Genomic DNA, 17,923 nt, shown 5'->3' with positions numbered 1-17,923 from the left:
TCGAACACCCTGCCCGTGGCGCCCCCTTCAAGTTTGTTTTTACGATGATTTCATCAAAGTATGGATAATCCGACGAGTGCGAAATGCCATAAAGCCAATATGACGTTATATTGTTCCTGGAATGTTCCAGAGGAAGTTTTGCACCAAAGGTCATAATCCTTAACCTTTGACCTTTAAAATTCACAAAGGTCAAATTTTCAAAGTTGTGGGAATCAAACCGGGTTTTTGACCTTCTTCGACGAACTTACTCCAATAAGCTATAGCACGTATCCTGTTTCCTTATTTTAATGTCCACAACATTGTTTTGTGACCTTTAAAGGTTATGCAAAGGTCAAATTTTGAAAGTTGTTGAACGAAACCGGGTTTTCGACATTTTTCAGCTAATAACCTGTCACTCGTACCACATCATGTCGATCATTTTTATAACTTGGTCAAACATTATCACATTGTCTCATCCTTGACTTCTGAAACAATCTACATCGTCAAATACCGATCGTGGACCATCGTCATCTTCAGACTTGTGACAGTTGTAGTGGATGTGTCTCCTTCATAACTCCAAAACACCTTGTGGCCTGAAACTTTGCACGCAAACTAAGGGAACTCCAAGAGAGTGCAAGAGTGAAAATTGGGTGTTTGGGTTAATTAAAACACCCCTTTCGAAGATAATAACGGCCTTATTTAATTATATCCTTTATCAAGGCTCATCCTGCCCTTTGCTGGGGTCTTAATTCGCCATTTTTTTTAGCCTACTCAGCAATGCCTTGACTTGGAACAGGCCACAACAGTTTCTGAATGATATATTTTTTTGTCACTTTCCTCACTCACATCATCCAATGCCTGATCATCATACCTACAAATCGCTGGACACATTGCAATGCTTGTAAACGCTCATTCGTAGCTTTATTTCATTTCTGCACATGCCATAACCTCGAGAATCTCTTAATTTCAGCGAAATTTCAAAATCTCAATCGATTTCATCAGTTGTTCCGATGTGCTCATTTGTCCAGTTGGGACATTGCTTCACATCCCAGCCATCTCCGGGTCCATGCTGTTTGTATGATTGATGGCTAAACGCTTGCCGAGCCTGCCGTTCCTTGTCAACCGTTTTGTTGAAGTGCTTGCCTGAGTGCTTAAGCCACTTGGCGAGCGCAATGCAAGCTGCTTGGTTGTTCGTTTCCAATCTGTGGCCAAGCGGTGGGGGTGTGCGGGGGCGTTAGCTTGTCGTTGGGGGTGCACGGGGGTGTTAGCTTGTCGCTGGGGATGTTCGGGGGTGTTAGCTTGTTGGTGGGGGTGTGCGGGGGCGTTCGCTTGTCGGCGGTGGTGTTAGTTTGTCGGTGGGGGTGTTAGCTTGTCAGTGCAGGTGCGCGGGGGTGTGCGGGGGCACTCGCTTGTCGGTGGGGCGTTAGCTTGTCGGTGGGGGCGTTAGCTTGTCGGTGGGGGCGTTAGCTTGTCGGTGGGGCGTTAGCTTGTCGGTGGGGCGTTAGCTTGTCGGTGGGGGCGTTAGCTTGTCGTGGGGCGTTAGCTTGTCGGTGGGGCGTTAGCTTGTCGGTGGTGGTGTTAGCTTGTCAGTGGAGGTGCGTGAGGGTGTTAGCTTGGTGGGGTGTGTGGGGGCGCTAGCTTGTCGGGGGTTTGTGGGGGTGTTAGCTTGTCAGTGCAGGTGCGCGAGGGTGTGCGGGGGCACTAGCTTATCGGTGGGGGCGTTAGCTTGTCGGTGGGGGCGTTAGCTTGTCGGTGGGGGCGTTAGCTTGTCGGTGGGGGCGTTAGGTTGTCGGTGGGGCGTTAGGTTGTCGGTGGGGCGTTAGCTTGTCGGTGGGGGCGTTAGCTTGTCGGTGGGGGCGTTAGCTTGTCGGTGGGGGCGTTAGCTTGTCGGTGGGGGCGTTAGCTTGTCGGTGGGGCGCTAGTTTGTCGGTGGGGGTGTTAGCTTGTCAGTGGAGGTGCGTGGGGGTGTTAGCTTGGTGGGGTGTGTGGGGGCGCTAGCTTGTCGGTGGGGGTTTGTGGGGGTGTTAGCTTGTCGGTGGGGGTGTTAGCTTGTCGGTGGAGGTGCGTGGCGGTGTTAGCTTGTCGGTGGGGGTGTGCGGAGGCGGTGGTGGGTGCGCTGGGGTATTTGTTGTCGTTGGGGGTGCACGGGGGTGTTAATTGTCGGTGGGTGTATGCCGGGGTGTTAGTTGTCGGTTGGTGTACACGGGGGTGTTGTGTGACAGTGTAATGGGCCTAGTGGTCTCTCCTTGTATGCTCGTGGAATTATTGGTTCACTAGTCAGTAAGTGACCACTCGATTTGTTATTGGGGTGTGTCTGTTGGGTAGTTGATCTCGTCTTAAAAAAAAAAAAAATTCAAAAATTTTTTTTGGGAAATTTGTTCTACCCTTATTATCAGTATTTCCGTCGATATGTTTGTCTGTCTGTCCCTCTGTTCGGTCCAGTGCTCCGTTCATACAATGGCGATTTTGATGAAACTTGGTTGGTAGGTTCATACCATGACCTAGTTGTGTGCAAATGAGAACCGTTGCTATGGACACCACCGTTGCCAAGCAACGGGACTTTGAATTTTTTGAAAAATCATAAAAAAAAATTAATTTTTTTCAAAAATCGGGCCACGAGCGACTGTGGGCAGTACATTCAGCCATATTGTCAAAAATTTCAAGCCGGATCCTATGAAAACTGTCGGAGAAGATAGACTTTGAATGAACCCTGGTCGATAAAAATAAAAAACGTAGTTCGTTATATCTCAGAGACTATGAGTCAAATATACATGAAACTGGTATGGTAGGTTCATGGTTTGTCCTAGTTATGTGTGAGAAAGAACAGTTGCCATGGACCCCTCCGTTGCCTAGCAACGGCCGAAAAACCTCTAAATGTGGGGGTATTTTACGAAAAAACAATCTGCAGTATTAACCCTTGAAGCGAGAATCATGAATTTTCTTGTGCTTAATCCTCAGGTCATTCCCCATCGAACGGGCCCATCGCGTCAGGTTCTATTGGGTAGTCGACTACCCATGTCCGCCTACCGGCTTGTCTGTCTGTCTGTCCCGAACATAGCTCCTTGGGTTTTGATCCGATCCTGTTAAAATTTTGGTGGGAGGTTTATATCATGATATAGTTGTGTTTTCCTGAGAATGGGTGTAGTGCGCCCATTATGGGTGGAGCCACGCCCAAAAAACATGTGTTTTTAGAGGGTAGCCGATTTCAATTTACATCTTCTCTGAGGGGGTTTGTCGAATTTGGTTAGCCTAATGGCACCTGCATAGCCCCAAGGAGCTCGATTTTTCATTTTCATCCCAAGGTCAAGGTCACAAGGTCACGAACTTAGAAAATTGCGAATTTTGACATAAAAATACGACCGCCCAAACTTTGAGAGCTCGGATGACAATTTTTTTATGCATCATCTTGAGGTCATTCCCCACCTAAAGTCTTGAAACCATTTTGCTCTATCTCGAACACCTTGCCCGTGGCGCCCCCTTCAAGTTTGTTTTTACGCTGATTTCATCAAAGTATGGATAATCCGAGGAGTGCGAAATGCCATATAGCCTATATGACATTATATTGTTCCTGGAATGTTCCAGAGGAAGTTTTGCACCAAAGCTCATAATCCTTGACCTTTGATCTTTAAAGTTCACAAAGGTCAAATTTTCAAAGTTGTGGGTATCGAACCGGGGTTTCGACCTTCGACGAACTAACTCCAAAAAGCTATAGCACGTATCCTGTTTCCTTATTTTACAACATTGTTTTGTGACCTTTAAAGGTTATGCAAAGGTCAAATTTTGAAAGTTGTTGAACGAAACCGGGTTTTCGACATTTTGCAGCTAATAACCTGTCACTCGTACCACATCATGCTGATCATTTTTATAACTTGGTCAAATATTATCACATTGTCTCATCCTTGACTTCTGAAACAATCTACATCGTCGAATACCGCTCGTGAACCATCGTCATCTTCAGACTTGTTCCCAATTAAATTCTTCCATCTACCCTCACAACCGTAACAATATCAAGTACCATTTATATTATTCTACGACAGTCCTGCCCAAAAATGGAAGAACACAGTGTATCCATTTTTGTCGAATATCAGCTTTTACATGAAATCACATCTGCAGTATCTCCTCTATCTCTTCACATAAGTCATAGCTCTCAGTGAACTTTAGTTCAACGCAGTAGTTGCCGCTAAGCACTGAAACTAAACTGATTTTTCTCTAAATCGTGAAATTGGACACACTGTTCTTCCATTTTTTGGCAGAGTAGGAACCCTTTATAAATAAAGTGTGACGAATACCAAAGGAGCACCCAGAAATATAAAATGTAATGCTTCTCGAAGCAATCGAAAAATATATACAAGTACATGGAAGGTGCAGACAAACAAAAACAACAGCCAAGACAACAGTAGCGACAACAACTTGTAAAAGTTCCTTTTTCATGCATTTTAACTTAATTTTACATTCTCATGAAGCATCACAGATAGACTTGCAATATGACCGTGGAGTGCAACGTGCTGTCCTTTGATTCAGCCCATCAGCGAAGTGACGAGCATACGCGCCTCGTTATTGAAAAGGAGATTTTCACTTTTGTATGCTTTTTAAAATTTATTTATTTTTAATGCCTCCGCGAATGAAGTCCCCGGAGGCATTGTTTTTGGGTTGTCTTCACATGCGTCTGTCCATGCTAATTTTCTCTTTTCTCTGCAACCGCTTATCTGATTGACACAATTTTGAGTGTCATTTCGGGCTAAATTGAATGGGGGGTAAAAATTGATGATGTTATCGTTCATGTGGTTCAGCAGGCATTTTTTTTTTTAACATGAAGTCCTTCAAAAATCTCAAATGGCTGAACATATCAAAGTGAAACTTTATAGTTATGATCGTCTCTCCATGAGGAACAAAAAGTTCTCAACCTATGACATCATAGGCACATGGTTTGGCAGCTATGTTTTTTTTGAAGAATAAACTTTTAAATATCTTCTCCAGAATGGATTGACAGGTCGAGGGGAAACTTCACCCACATGTTCCCCAATCCTTCGTGATACAGGGTGTTCACAATTAATCAATAGGTCACATGGTCTTACTGATTGGATTACATGGCCGTATTGGCCGTATTGGATTGAACAAAAATCTTTTAAAAATTCCTACTCTTGCATTGAGTGCTTCATCAATCGACATGAAACCACAATTATGATCTAGTAGTCATGGGGAATATATATGTCTTAAATATCAACCTGATCAAACGCATGGTCTGGCAGCCAGAATTATTTTAATATTTTGAATCTGGGTTCAGGGATTTAAATCAAACTTGGTGCAAGTATTATGATGATGTAATACTGTAGGTGGAATAGGGTGGTTCACAATATAATTGTATCAGTAAAAGTTTTCCAAATTTTGCCAGATCGCATTTTGCCTTGTTCCTATTGACATTTTGAACATCTGTACCAAAAATTGAGCCAATAGGACACCAGTAAAGGGTGGCACACTTTTTCACAATTTTTATTGCTCAACCTAAGAATGCGTAACTTTCACAGGAAACAGAAACTTGAACGATATAAAGATAAGTATGGTCATTAATAATCTTTCCCTGTACTTATACTAAATGAGTAAGAACATTAGAAGAGTTCAAACACTATATTCACTGTATGATGACTTTGTTCTCTTTTATACTTTATCTCTGTGTCCTTGCACAACACGGAGCAAAAATTGCTTTTGGTCTTCGTTTCGCACAGATTGTTGACAGCGTTTAATAAGGGCAATGCCTCTCTCTGCGCTGTCATTGATGACCTTCAAGGAATGAACTTTTTGACGCAGATTCTCATATGTGAGAATGGACCTCACATCATTAGGGTTACTTCTGCCATCAATTTGGCCTTCAGTAAGAACCTCAAAGAAGTGGATTGAGCGGCGAGTGACGAGGCTAGAGATGGTAGCTGTACTGCTCTTGCGTAAGAAAGACTTTGCATCAAGTCTTTTGAGCATCTTCCCAGGGCGTCTTTCAAGATTTCTCAGCATTGTCTCCTTTTCTTCAGCGTCAATGCAAGCATCAAAAAATGCCAGGGCAATGAGATCTTCCGACAGATACCACAAATGTCGTCCAATGCTCTGCAATGGTTTGATCCGGATACAGATGCAAACTCTGGATCAAGTCCAAATCATTCTTTGGAGCATGTGTTGCCAGGGAAGACTCATGCCAATACATTATGTCGATGAAACAGACAAAGTTGGTAACTTTCCTCACTGATCGCTTCTGCTTCAATGTCAGTCTCGTGTGGGCCTCAAATAAAGTTATTTTGACGCAGTAAATGGCCTTAGCCATCCACCGTGCCTGATGGTAAGCTCCTGGTGCTCGAAAATGGAACTCAGTGTCAACTGCAAGGCCTTGTGCATCCTGGTTGCCCTCAGGTTCAGACTTCTCAAATCCCCCCAAGTAGAGCAGACACAAGTTCAACAGCTCAGCGTAGTCCTACCTTGGATGTTTGGCAGTAATTGCTCTCTTCAAAAAGGGCACAACAATGGCATGCCGACCTTGAAAGTATTTATCCATCGAATCCAAATTCAAGGTGGTGTAATCTGTCTTGTTAATCTGATCTCACTCAGCTTGAAACTTTTTGAAGATGGGTATGTCCGGGCCACTTGATGGACCACAGGCTGCTTTGAAAGAATGCTTGAGCACGAGTTCATAGACGCGATGCCTGCAGGCCAACCATAGGAGATCCTTGCCCAGTTCATTCTGTAGTCGCATGCATGCTCCTGAAAGCATGCCACTGTTTGAGGCAGTAGTGTCAAATGACATTCCAATTATCTTGTCCTCCAAAGCTAGGCGTCGAACTTGTTTCACGACCATGTCAGCCACCTCCTTCCCAGACCCATCAGCTGCCACTGGAACTCCCAAAAGTTCTTCAAAATCCACCCCACTGGCAATGACTGCAATTAAATCCTGTCTTCATGGTTGCGCTGGCAGGTGGCTTGAGGCAATAGTTTGCCATCCCAATGAAGCACTAGAAGAGGTGGATCACGAAAAGCTTCAGACTCCCACTGAGATGCCACCTTTGCTCTGTTCTTGCTGCGAGCTCTATGGACAGTTGTGGAACTTACTGAGTAATTGCTAACGTCATGTCCCAAGCTCTTTGCTGTCACTATGAAGGATGCTGCAGCCTGACGATTGGATAGACCCTCTCTGTCCCATGTTGTTGTCAATGAAGCAACAAGTACTTCAGATGACCCTCGCTTCTTTAATCCTGCATGTGAGATATGGCTGGGCTTGGCAGGCATTGCCCTGTACGCGAAGTCTTTGTCTGAACCATTTTCAGAGGCTGTTGATGAATCTTGTCCAACTTCTTCCCTCAATCGAGATAGCGTGTGAATATCTCGGATACACTTGTTTTGCCATTGTTTCTGCACTGTGTTCAGCTCTTGCGTTTCTCTCAGCTTCTCTTGCCCTCTTTCTCTTATCCTTCCCTTGCTGAACCTTGTCTACAGATCCAAAAGAGCATGACATCCGGTCTTCTCTTTGGCGCCTTAGAAATTCTTTGTCTTCTTCGGGGGTCTTCAGGTCGAATATGTTTGCTGCAGCAATATCGAAGAGGTCCTGAAGATCCCCTAGCCAAGTTTCACGACGTAAAAGAGCTCCATCCGTCTCTGTTTTGCTCTTTTATTAGTTTCTTGCACTCCGCATACAGCTTCTTGATATTTTTTCGAAGATTGGCATCCGTCATTGTCGGTAAACTGGCTCTCTCCCATATCTTCTTTACTTCATCCATTGTTGCTGTTGTGGCCTTTGATAATGCCTTCTGCTCTTCAATATGATAGAGGAGGTGGAGTAGCACTTGCTCCTTTGAGGGAAGGCGAGCTCCTAAAATGGAAGGAAGAGGGGGCTTCTCGAGCAAGTTACATTTCGTTCTTGTTGCCATTATTCCTGAATATAGAAAAAAACGTCAACATTGTGAAAAAGTGTGCCACCCCTAAATGTGCAGCAATTGACTCCATTTTTGGTACAGATGCTTACAATGCCAATTGGAACAAGACAAAAAGCGATGTGGCAAAATTTTGTGAAAATAAATTTTGTGAAACACCCGAAGGTGGAAGCATATCTGGTGACGTTGTGACGTCGAAGAATGCCCTTCTAGTTTTTTATTTATTTATTGTTGTCTTGGTGGAGGATATGTTTATTGTAAGAATGTTGATTCGGTTTGGAATATCAAGGATTTTTTTTATCCTGTTCATGCACGTATAACATGTTTTATCATAATCTCTGAGTAAGTGTTGCTGTGCAATATAACGTGGATGTGACAGCATCACTGTTAACCCACCAAGACTGGGGCAGAAAAAAACAAATGCTGAGTTTCCGTTCGGGCTGGGCGATATCTGTTATCGGCTAGATAAAATATTGAAAAAAATTTGGTCAACGCGTTCTGCTGCAATTTTAAAACTGTCGATAAATCAGCGCATTCAATGATGGAAAAAGTGACGTACGGTGTTGTAAACTGAAGATTTTGAGACTTATTTTCATTTATTTTGGAAGAATGGGCGACATTAAAGACTTATTTTATCGTAACATGATAGTCCCAGTAAAAACAAAAACGATATACATGTACACAATCGCCATTCTCTCTCGCCTTTCATGTGAGAAAACTTTGTCCCATCTCGGTTGCCAGTTCTCCTGCTTCTCCATCAGGGTCTCCCTTTAAGGTGCCAGAGGAGTAGGGGGACTATTTGGATTGGTACATTATTTTAATCGCTTCAGCCTTTATTGTGCTTCACTTGTGAAGCAAGCAAATAAGAAGAAGTACAATTTGGCGTGAGAACGATCTCCCGATTTACACTTTATCAATCTATTCTGTTGTCTTTATCAGTCTTGGTAGTTATGAAAACACTTGAGAACGAGACGAAAAGCTACTTTGTAAAAGCTTATGAATGTACTCTCGACCAGACTTTTCGAAGTATAATTTGTACACATTTACCTCGGAAGTGTAGATAGATGTAATTTCAAATTTGCCGCCAGAACAGTTGGCTTACACCAAGTCCTTCTCAAGACTGCATGGGGTAAGTATTCCATGAATACCATCTAGTCTGTCTGCTTGTTTGTTTGTTACTTGTGAAAATCGAGAATTTTTCAAGTGTATTGGTTGGTCTTGTGCGTTATTCTGTCTGTCTGTGTCTGTTTGTCAATCACCTTCAGGTCACAATTTTAAACTGATCTTCACGAAACTTCACCACATGGTTGAGTTCATCAAAAGCAAGAAGGCTATTGTTTTTGACGTCAAAGGGTCAACAACTGTCAAGTTTCTAAATTTCCTCAATTTTCATCCAATTGATGGCCGGAGAGGAGATGGTAGAAGACAGAAAGACCACCGACTTGCCTGCGGTGAGAGACCCAAAGACTTGGCCTTATCGCGGGAGATACCAATGATCCTAAATGCTTTGGTTTTCACAGCATAAAGCTGAGAAAGGTGAGAGGCAGAAGCACCAGCGCAGAGGGGAGATCAATACTCCAACAGGCTGCAGACGAAAGCTTTGTATTTGGTCAGGAGCTCAGGTGTGCCAAGGAAGGACTTTGCATGATGTAGGATGCCCAGTCGGCGACTGGCTTTGGAGGCCAGCTTGGAAATGTGGCTTTCCCAGGAAAGATCATGGCAGATCGTGAGACCCAGAAGCTTGAATGAAAGGACTTCTTCAAGAGGATTGTTGAGAAAGTAGATGGGGGAGGTGGGGGGGGGCTCCAGGCGTTCCTTTCGCAGAGACAGTGCGAGTATGACATTTGTCAGGATTGAAAGACACGTTCCAAGTGTTTGATCAGCTTGTGATTTTATCCAGATCTGCAGAGTGAAGAGGCTGCTGCTTGCCGGTCTGTAGGATTACAGATGTTCGGTTAAAATCGTTAGTTGGTACGGCAGAGGGTGGAGTCATCAGCAAAGAAATGAAGAGGATTTTCCAGAGTCGGAGAGATCATTGATGAAAACTAGAAAAACGAGAATTTTTTTCTCATTATTCTTCACCATTGAGTGATAGGACTAAAACATTGATATCACTTCATTGTGTGATTGGACATTGAGTGATAAGATAGCATGATATCTCAAAAGTTATGGACGGATGCTGATGAAACTTGGTGGACAGGTTGGGTGTGTGACTCATGCAGATTGGACCTGAAGTGCATATTTAGGATGAATTGATTCAATTTTGGTGAAAATCTGGATCCCTGCGAAGGTATGCACTCTACTGAGTGCCTTTCTCGGTTTGGACTGTACAATCTTTTGTGAAGTTTGCCATCCATCCTTGTGTGACGTATGGTTAAGTGACTAAGCAAAGATTTGAGCAATCATATTTCCTGTGATAATTTATTCATAAGGGGGGTTGTTTTTTAAATTACCACCAATGTGAAATGAGTCTCTCTTCCTGAATAACAGGTTATTTGGGCGTGCTTTTTTTCAGGCTTACTTCCTGACCCTGTAATTGGGTTGTTATTTCTGTCTTGGGGTAGGTTTGTGTTGTGTTTCTCCTTTGGGGTGTGGTCTGGACTTGGTATTCAGGGTCTTGGTCTTCGGTGTGCAGTCTTGACCACCCCTCACATCACCCCCCCCCCCCCATGTAACGTGACAATATTGTGTTAAACAATGACTGAGGGGATTTTCTTTGACAAAATGAGTTGTTGCATACCTCCTGTCTCAGACAGTGTAATTGTTGGAACGAGCAGAAAGGGCCAAAAGGATGTTCACAATTGGAACTTTGGAAACATTTGGAACTTGAGAGCTCATAGAACACGATTACAATCACCTGGTTTAATCACCCACATTATGTCATTCAGTGAGTTGTTTGGCTGCTGCTATAAATAGTTGAGAAAGTTGCAGAAAATAAATGAGTAATCTATTTTTGTGACTTGCTCAACCTTTTGAAGTTGAAAGCAACTCTCAGTGTACATATTCTAACTTTTTGTTGCCCAGTATGCAAGTGTTGAATGTGCTTTGTGTCATGACAGTTATCCCTCAAAGGTGAGGTTGCTAGTTTTGACTTGAGTACGATTCTGGTGCCTGGTTATAATGGGAGTCGCCTCGCAAGCCTCTTTTCTGGTGCTGACATATCTATCTATTCTCCATGTTTTATGCAGCCTTGTGGAAATTATTGGAGCCACTTCTCATGATTCTTTGCTTGAATTTTCCAAAATGTTATTCAGGAAAATGCAGTTGCTTGTAGTGCAGCTAAAACCAATGGTGGCTGTTGATTGAGGGTAGGCCACTAATGCGGAGCAATAGTCGATGGCTGTACATGCTTTAAAAGACAGATAAAAGTGCTGCAATGTCTCATTTGTCCATCCCCTTTGCTTATGTATTGTTAATACTTATTTGTTCTCCACTATACAGTGTTCCAGAAGGCGGATATGAAGAGTCTGCTGGTAAGATGAGACCGAGTGTAATGAGACTTACTGCAACAGAAAACTAAAAGGGCCTGAAACTAAGGTGGTTCAAGGTTGATGTGGATTTATTTATTGTACAACCTGTAAAATATATTTCATTTTCGAGATTTTATGCAATAATATTGTCTACTCTGAGTGCGTTGTACATGAGTTGATGTAAACGCTGGTCAAAGCATTCTGGGTAAAATCAATGGCAGCCATGCTAAAGGTATATGGTCTGAAACGGGTGCAATATTTGGTTGTTTGTGAAGGAGAAAATAAAACTGGCCAAAATTCATAAATTACTGCACAATGTGATTATCTGCATGTCTTTCACATACTTATTTGTTTACATGATAAAGCGCTTTAAAAATGGCTCTGATAAAAAAAAATATTCTCAATAATAATATATAATAATAAATAATAATAATTAAAAAATATATATATATATATATATTCTCGAGTGCAATGAGGTGCATACATCGTGTGTGTGTGTGTGTGTGTGTGTGTGTGTGTGTGTGTGTGTGTGTGTGTGTGTGTGTGTGTGTGTGTGTGTGTGTGTGTGTGTGTGTGTGTGTGTGTGTGTGTGTGTGTGTGTCGTGTCTGTTTTTAGCAGATCTACTTTATTAAATCACCCCTGTGTTTGAAAGGGGATACCTGGACAAATACTTTTGTGAGGGTTTGCATTGTTAAATGCTCCAATAACTTCAACTAAGGTGCGCAATGTTCAGGTGACAGCCAGGTGTGCTGTCTCGGGGCAAGAGTTTAATGTCTACTTGATATTCTTCACACTCACACAAAGTGTGGCAACTTAATTTAGCAGAGGTGGGTTTGAAAGTTTAGATCATCCCCCACCTCTATGCTGTCACCTGTTATTTTAATATATTTGGATCACTCAAATAGCATCCAAATGGCATTAAATTTACTATTGAGGAAGTTGCCAAAGCATGTACAAAAATGGCAGTGTACCCATCATAGTTTTTCTCAGGAAATTGCATCAAGGTTTGACATCAATGAGCTTATCACCATTTCAATACATTAAAAAAAATTTATTTTAATTTTTATAACATGAAGTTGACCTCAACCTTGAACCACTCTTGCATTTGGATGTATATGGATGTACATGGTAGGGAAGGAATGCTGATGGATGTGGAATGTTTCGTACAAGTACTCCCTCTCATGTGATCTTTTTTTTTTTTTTTTACGTGATTTTTAATTGAGATATAAAGTAATACTGGGTTGATCTCGAACATGTGCAGAGGCCGATATTTATGCGTTTGTGACAATTCTTTTTTCTGGTTGAGTCCCTCGGACTCTGTATAGAATTCATTGATGAATTTTGTGTGGACAGTGGCGTGAAAACGGGAAAGCGGGGGGGGGGGGCGAAAAACACCTCAATGGATAGGTTATGAGCTGTAGTTGTGCACCTTGACACTGGTTTTTTGACAGACATGAAGATGCAAGAAAAAAACGGTATTTTTAATCGCGCTAATATATTATATTGCGAGACACCAACCATGATGACGCTGCTAAACGTACCCTTATTTCTGTGTTCCCATAACGGCCTTTAACAACAAGAACAACATACCCTTCATGGTCCTTGGGGACTCGTATGTTCAAAAGAACATACCCTTATATTTATGTCTAATTTTACCAGATAATTTTTCCATATAATTTAACCATAACATTTACACTTTTGCATAATTTAATGTAATCTAAATGTAACCTTTTGGTCGAATTTAACCATAATATTTCGATCTCCTTTAACCACAGCATTTTAATACCGCATTGAACCATAACACTTTAATATCTCTTGTAACCATAACATTTTATATTTAATTTAAACGTAACGTTTTGTTATCCAATTTAACCATAACATTTTAATATCTAATTTAATTTATCCATAACATTTTAACATCTCATTTAACCATAACATTTTAATATCATGCAACCAAAACATTTTATATCTAATTTAACCATAATGTTTTCAAATTTAATTTAACCATTACATTTTATATAGAATTTAACCATAACATTTTAATAACTAATTTAACCATAACATTTTAATATCTAAATTATCCATAACATTTTAATATTTAATTTAACCATTACATTTTAATGTCTAATTGAACCAAAACATTTTGATATTTAATTTAACCATAATGTTTTGTTATCTCATTTAACCATTATATTTTAATATCTAATTTAACCATTACATTTTAATATCTAAATTATCCATAACATTTAAATATCTAATTTAACCATAATGTTTTAATATATAATGTAACCATAACATTTTAATATCGAATTTAACCATTACATTTTAATATCTAATTAACCATAACATTTTAATATCAAATTTAACCACAACGTTTTAATATCTAAGTGACCAGAACATTGTAATATCGAATTGAACCATAACGTTTTAACACTGATTAAATATCAGGTCATGTCAGATATGAGAGCATGCACCAGAGCAGCGCGTCACTGCGGCAACTTTCCGCTGGTACTGCAGGGGCCTCCGTCTGGACATCCCCCAGGCAGATGCCTGGCCCATCCCCATCTCCTTAAGATGCTGATCAACCTGCTGCAACCACATGGAACGTGGTTGGTCCATTGGCCTCCTCCACTCATGAGACTCCCTCGCTGAGAGAATCCGTTGAGAAGGATCAGCGTCAGGAAAACGAGCCACATGTCCGTGCAGCCGCAGTTGACACTCACTGACTCTGTAGGTAACACATCTCACTTGAGTCTCTCTCAGCAACCGCTCGTTGGACACAAAGTCCGACCAGCGACAGCCAAGGATTCTCCGAAGAGACCTGGTACCAAAGGAATTAAGTCTCCATCTTAGATCCCTGGTCAGAGTCCAAGTCTCACATCCATAGAGCAAGACTGGAAGCTCCAAGGACCTGAAGACTCGGACTTTCGTCCTCCCACACAGGTGCCAGCAGCGCCACACCTCATTATCCACTGAATCCATGACTCCCCAGGCCCAACCGAGACGTCTGTTGACCTCTGACTCGCAGCCAGCAGAGACATGAATATCACTGCCAAGGTAAGTGAATCTCTCCACGACCTCAACATACTCACCACAAACAGGCACAGACAGGACAGCAGCATCTAATGTCATTGAAGGCCCGGATCTTAGTCTTGACCTCGGAAACCCGTAATCCCAGCGGCTCCGACTCCTCATTCAGCACCTCGAGGGCCCCCAAAAGGATATCTAAAGTCTCCGCAAAGATGACTGCATCATCTGCGAAATCAAGGTCACAGATCTTGACATTCCCAAATGATGCACCACAGCTTGATCTCTCCGACATCCTCCCCAGAATCCAGTCCATACAAGTGCTGAAAAGTGTGGGGGCCAGTACACATCCCTGACGAACTCCAGTTGTCACTGGAAATAAGTCAGAGATGGTACAACCACATCTCACAGCACTCTCAGTAACAGAGTATAGTTCAGACATCAGATCGATCAGTTTTGGTGGCGCCCCACGAAAACCAAGAATCCTCAAGAGAGCATCCCGATTCACTGAATTAAACGCTTTACAGAGATCAACAAAGGCTGCAAGCAGCCCCTGCCGAAACTCTCGTCTGTGTTCGGTGAGGACCCGAAGAGCAAGGATACGGTCAATCGTTCACCTGTTTGGTGTAAAGCCTGACTGTTCTGAATGCTGGTGCTCAAGCAGATGGTGGCGAACCCTATCAAGAATTATCCGAGCAAATACCTTGCCCTTGCAATTTCCTGAGAAAACTATGATGCGTACACTGCCATGTTTGTATATGCTTTGGCAAAGACACTGAGAGCAGTCACCCCTCGGTAGTTGTTGCAGTCTTGGCGATCACCCTTCCCTTTCCAGAGAAGGACAACAAGGCCCCTCTTCCAGTCAGTTGAGTCAAGTCAAGCAAAGTCAAGGAACTTAGTGCTGTTCAGGTTCAGGTTCACAGTTCCAGACCCTTGGGGACCAATACACGTCTCATAACAATCCCTATCAGTAGGGTTGGGCATACAACCATATTTTTTTTGAAAGGAGTGTTTTTTATGGCCAAATTTCACGCTGATCACGAACCCGTTGAACTTTTTGACATAGGATGATGTCTTCGGTTGGTAAAATGCAAAGATTCAAAATGGCCGCCAAATTTACCCACTTTTCAGGTAAAATTTGATAATTATGGCTTACTTGGGCATGCAATATTAGGGTTGGGCACACATCGACTTTTTCTCTGTTGTCCCATTAATAGGAGCGTTTTTTTTATGACCATTTTTCATGCTGATCACGAATCCGTTGAAATTTTTGACCTCGGATGATGTGTTAGTAAGACATCATCCTAGGTGAAAAATTTCAACGGATTCATGATCAGCGTGAAAAATGGCCATAAAAAAACACTCCTTTTAACGGGACAACAGAGAAAAAGTCGATGTGTGCCCAACCCTCTTAGGTTGGTAAAATGTAAAAAATCAAAATGGCCACCAAATTTACCCACTTTTCAGGTAAAATTTGATAATTATGGCTTACTTGTGCATGTAATATTATTGGAGAAAACAGAGAAAAGTCGATGTGTGCCCAACCCTACTATCAGTTCCAGTCGATGCATTGAACTCCCCCAAGACTAGAAGAGTATCTCGCCTGGGGCACTGATCAACCACAGACTCGAGCATGTCATAGGATGTGTCCTTCAGGTTGAGATCACTCGCCTCAGTCAGGGCATATACAGATACAAGGGAAACAACACCCAAGGAGTGATGAATCCTTAGTCTCATACTATGCTCGTTGATCAATGTTACCTCAATTTTCATTGGAGTCAGCATATTGGACACAGCTACAGCAACTCCTTGGGCATGGTAACCATCAGAGCGTCCAGACCAATAGGAGGCGTAACCACCCGCCATGATCTCGCCGCAATCCGGCCTCCGAACCTTCGAGAGTGCTGTAATACTGATATCCAAACGCTTGAGCTCAGATGATAACAGAGACAAGTGATCATCCTCTCTTTGGGATGGAACATTCCATGCACCCACCTGAAGGGACCGCCTCAGGTTAACCCAAGGAGACTGTCATCTGGTGGACGACACCTCTGCACCACTTCGACACACTCTCCCGCAATCTGACCCTAGAATGCTACCCCGTGGTTTCCCTCCTATCATCAAAGATATGGGGTCCTGAAGGCTTTGCCACAATCCCATCATCCGGTGAGCTGCCCTGCGAAGGGAAGCTGCACAGGAGGTACTCCCACGGAGTGGGTTTTCAGATTTTTTTTTTTTCTTTCGAGAATGTTTTGCGGAATGAAGGGTTTTCCGGTGGCCGGACTGCAAATCCTGCCACCAACCTCATAATAAGAAATATCCCAACTGCAGGAGGATGTCCGCAGACACAGGTGGGCACTAGATATGGATGGCTGTTGGCTTGCAAGGAGCTCCTCCACCCTTTGACAGGTTTTGTTTTTAATCCTGCTGGGTGTCCATATCCAAACGCCTTCCTCACCAGGAAACCTGGTAGGGGAGACGGTTTAGTCACCGCCAACCCTACCATACAACAGGTTCGTACAGGTTTACCTGATACCTTCAGCAAGTCACAGATCTGATCTGGCCTTACCTGACAATAATTAACCATAACATTTTAATATCTAATTAACCATAATATTTTAATGTCTAATTAAACATAACATTTTAATATCTAATGAACCACAACATTTTAATATCCAATTTAACCATGACGGTTTAATATCTAATTAACCATGACGTTTTAATTTCTAATTATCCATAACATTTTAATTTCTAATTTAACCTGGTGTTGGCTTTATGGTTCGGATGGCTGGCTTGCGATCATCGGGTCCTGAGTTCGATCCCCATTGGCCACTGAATTAACACCAGGGGGTTGACTCAGCCTGTCATCCTTCCGAGGCCGGCGAAATGAGTACCCAGTGTTTGCCCCGGTTAGAATAGGTGTACCATATCCCTGTGTGTCATAAGAGGCGACCAGGGTTGGCATCATGAAGGGCATCCAGCCATAAAACATTTCCTCAAGAAGGGAATGATGATTGCATGGAGCCCACAAAAAGCTAACCCTTGCTCAGGAGGTAAAAATAGCTGAACAAAGGCTGTTTTTGGTTTGCGGGCACCAGCAGTGACCACTATTTTCATTGTGTCTGTGTGTCTGTCTGTCTGTCTGTCTGTCTGTCTGTCTGTCTGTCTGTCTGTCTGTCTGTCTGTCTGTCTGTCTGTCTGTCTGTCTGTCTGTCTGTTTGTCTGTCTGTTTGTGACTCTCTCCAGAGCATCGCTTCATGACTTTTGATGCAGTCTTGATGAAACTTGGACACAAGCTAGATATCATGGTCTAGTTGTGTCATTTTGTATGAGGGGCATCCCTTGCCCCTTGTGGGTGGAGCCACGCCCACTTGAACTTTTTATTTATTAATTTTTTAATTTTTTTCTCGATTTTTTTTTTTCTCACAATTTCATTTCCAAGAAGCTGTGCATAATGTCCATAAGTACAACATATAAAAAAATCCGATTTGATTTGGTCAATTTTGACGGAGGAGATGGGTTTTTACGGTATGGCTTCC

The 17,923-nt window shown here is 42.5% G+C and overlaps 1 protein-coding gene across 4 annotated transcripts in view; it reads left to right on the top strand.

Annotated features, from left to right (window-relative positions):
- LOC147016273 (RNA-binding protein FUS-like) overlaps positions 1-17,923 on the top strand; it is a 122,439-nt gene that overhangs the window by 64,699 nt on the left and 39,817 nt on the right. For 2 of the 4 annotated variants that reach the window (XM_085844856.1, XM_085844854.1), the window contains 2 exons: positions 8,980-9,015; positions 11,328-11,359. In XM_085844856.1, the coding sequence (XP_085700982.1) occupies positions 8,980-9,015; positions 11,328-11,359 (68 nt within the window). The remainder of the gene's footprint in view (positions 1-8,979; positions 9,016-11,327; positions 11,360-17,923) is intronic. The other 2 variants (XM_085844857.1, XM_085844855.1) reach the window with 1 other exon arrangement.

The sequence above is a fragment of the Eptatretus burgeri genome, chromosome 11 (genome assembly GCF_056783735.1).
Source record: "Eptatretus burgeri isolate ZD-2024b chromosome 11, Ebu_testis_v1, whole genome shotgun sequence".
Taxonomy (NCBI): Eukaryota; Metazoa; Chordata; class Myxini; order Myxiniformes; family Myxinidae; genus Eptatretus; species Eptatretus burgeri.
This window is presented reverse-complemented; position numbering and strand designations above follow the sequence as displayed.